Source organism: Rattus norvegicus, chromosome 3, assembly GCF_021556685.1.
Source record: "Rattus norvegicus strain SHRSP/BbbUtx chromosome 3, alternate assembly SHRSP_T2T, whole genome shotgun sequence".
Taxonomy (NCBI): Eukaryota; Metazoa; Chordata; class Mammalia; order Rodentia; family Muridae; genus Rattus; species Rattus norvegicus.
Window position 1 is genome coordinate 74,411,028 of NC_141536.1, and position 3,295 is coordinate 74,414,322.

General features: G+C 35.1%; 1 protein-coding gene across 1 annotated transcript; it reads right to left on the reverse strand.

The window, feature by feature from the left end:
* Nucleotides 1-217: 217 nt before the first annotated feature.
* Nucleotides 218-1,153, reverse strand: Or4c117b (olfactory receptor family 4 subfamily C member 117B). The gene has a single exon (NM_001000631.1). It carries the CDS (start codon nt 1,151-1,153, stop codon nt 218-220), a length of 936 nt encoding a protein of 311 aa, NP_001000631.1.
* Between the last annotated feature and the right edge of the window lie 2,142 nt (nt 1,154-3,295).

Here is a 3,295-nt window from a genome sequence, read left to right on the forward strand (position 1 = left end):
AACTTCCCTTCATTAGCACTGTGTTAAAGCTACTCTGCTGTACCTGGATTCAGATATGGTTCCAGGCATGGGTGCTGGCACATAGGACATCCTATTTATATAGTAAGTAAACTTCCTACCACCTGGCTTCTGACATGGGATCTGGAACTAAGGACCTAATGCTTGTATAGAGTTCTCTTCCACACTGCTCCTTCTCCCCAGCATGGAAAGTAATATTTTAAAATGTATTAGAAACCACGATCAATTTCCTACACATTTTCCTGATGGCATTCTTCATTTCTTTATTTCTGAAAGTGTAAACCATAGGATTGAGCAATGGTGTCAGGACAGAGGCAAATATAAGTGTGTTTTTCTCAAAGGAAAAGGCAGATGAAGGCCGTGCATATATTAGCATGCATGGGACAAAGAACAAAATCATAACAGTAATGTGGGATCCACAGGTTGAGAGAGCTTTCCTTCGTCCTTCTGAGCTGTGACCTCTTAGAGAGAAGAGGATGACACCATAGGAGACAATCAACAAAGAGAAGATAATGATGCAGAAAGAGCCACTGTTAGCAAACACCAAAATGACAAAAATGTGTGTGTCAGTGCAGGCAAGCTGCAGTAATGGGAACAAGTCACATGAGAAATGATCAATAAAATTGGGTCCACAGAATGGTAGCTGCAACGTAAAGATAACTTGTGTGATAGAATGTAAGAATCCTCCTGTCCAGGCCACCCCTACGAGAGTGCCACAGAGCCTCCGGGTCATGATTGAAGAGTAGTGAAGAGGCTTGCAAATGGCCACATAGCGGTCATAGGCCATAGATGTCAAGATAATCACCTCAACTCCTGCAAAGAAGTGGCTGGTAAACAATTGTGTGATGCAACATTCAAAGGAGATGGTCTTCCTCTCATAGAAGAAGTCTACAATCATCTTGGGGGTGACAGTAGAAGAAGTACATGCATCCAGTAAGGACAAGAATATCAAGAAGAAATACATAGGGGAGCCCAGCAGTGCAGGGTTGTAGATGATGGTCACCAGAATTATTATGTTGCCCACGATAGTTGCAATATAGACCAATAAAAAAACAACAAATAGTATTTTCTCAACTTTTGGGTTCTGAGAAAGCCCCAACAGTATGAACTCATTGACAAAGCTCTGATTCTGCATGGTTCTCAAAAAGAAGGTAAATGAAAAATATGTTCAAGAAAATCTGCATTAATGAGAAAAAAGACTATTATAATTGACAACAGAATTATTATAACTTTAACCAGCTACATTTTTAATATTGGAGATTTAAACAACTCCGTATGATAGAAGAGAAACACTGTTTTCTTAGCAATCTATAGAGAATTTTAGGGTTGAAACAGCAAAGAGCATTTTCAAACCATATTCTAGATATTATCAAAAAGTCAAGATTACCAGTCATGTTTGCCAACTTTGTTATAAGTAGTTTGCGATAACTAATTCACACACTATCTCTATCTAAAGAGGCAAAAGGTACTTTGTGTGCATTTGAAAATCCTGGCTACAAGATAAAATTGTTTAGGTCTTCAAACCATAATAGCACTTATTCATCCTGGAACAGGGAACTCTGTGAGAAATACTGAGCACTTTTCAAGACATATGGGTTGTAACTGTTGAAAATTCACATTTAATTCAGCATTTTTAAAATGAGCAGAATTTTTAAATTATGTTTCCATGACAATTAAATAAAATTAGTGTAAAAATTATCAATACAAGTTAACAAAGATAAGTATTATTAGGACTCAGTTTTCTAGTCAACGATATGAGACAATGTAATTAATTTTATTTTATTATACTAAAGTTACAACTAAACAGGTTGAGGTTTAAAAAAAGACAATTAGCCTTGGGATTTTTTTTTTGAGATAATGGCTTGAATGCATATAAATTCTCCAAAGAGGGCATCAGAAACATGGAATTGGAGATTTTTTTTCTCAATGAGAACTTCAGAATAGTTGCTATCTCCCACTCTCCAAAAAGCTTAGAGAATCTTATCATGTGGTTCGTGTATTAATGACTTATCTTGATAAAGACAAGAGAGAAAATGATCAAGAATCAGAAGCAGTGATGAGAAAACTAATAGCAACATATAGCTGATGAAGAAACAATATTTGTTGAATATAATTTAGACTCTTGAGACTCAATTATTTGCCAGATGTTTATACAATACAACCTTTCTCAGAAAATGTAATCCTTTGAAATGTATGGTTTATAATTCACATAAGCTTTCTATAAAACATGTTTATAAACAGCTTACTTGCCAATTCTCCAATAACATTAAACTTCAACATACCAAAATATTACTTATGGTAATTATCAGTATAAATATTGGGAAGAAATGGTTCATTTTTAATGACAGATATTTTACCCACAGAAATCTCCATGAACCATCTGGGTAAATATTCCAGCTCTCAGTTAGTTTTCACTGGATAATGTCAGCCTCACGGTATATCTATGGTTTTCTGCAAAGGTCTTTGTCTATTGCAGGAAGACATTTCTATACTCAATTATGGATAGCAGGAAAAATATTAAGAATGTAGTTAGGAGAGTGCTGGTTGTGGATTCTCCTCCAAGATTAATTACTTCACTAGCCCTATATAGTTGGTTTGTTTCTGGTATCTGTCATGACTTCTCTCTTTTTGAGTAGGCCTAAGGGGACAAAAAATTTTAAGATATGATAGAAGTGAAGTTTTCTGTCAAATTTATATCCAAATAAAATCAGAGAAGCTACACCCGAGATGTCTCATTGACATGGCTACTGAAACAAGATCTGAACAAGGATTACACTAATGGACATGCTAATGGAGAAGGAAAAAATATCATGGGCCTCAACCCAAGACAAAACTATAAACAAATAAGCAATGCTGAGAATGGGAAAAATATTCGTCCCCAGGGAAAGTTGGTTTTCTAATATCAAGTGAATAAGCTTGAAACCATGTACATAGAAATAACATTGTATGGACTGATCAAGGTGCATTTATATATTTAGGAAAGTGTGTGTGTGTATGTGTGTGTGTGTTTATGTGTGCGCGCGCACGGGCGTGCGTGTATGTGTATGTTTGTGAAAGAAAAATTAAATAAATAGAAGCAATGAACTTAAGAAAGAACTAAGGGTTATATGGAAAGACCTAAAGTGAGAAAAGGGAAAGGAGGGATTATACAACTATATTTACATTTAAATATAATTTAAAAGTTTTCTGTTCTCTCATTTATTAACAGCATAAAAGTTTAATAAAAATGTTATGGATATTTACCTGTATACACACATACACATATACACTGATACAC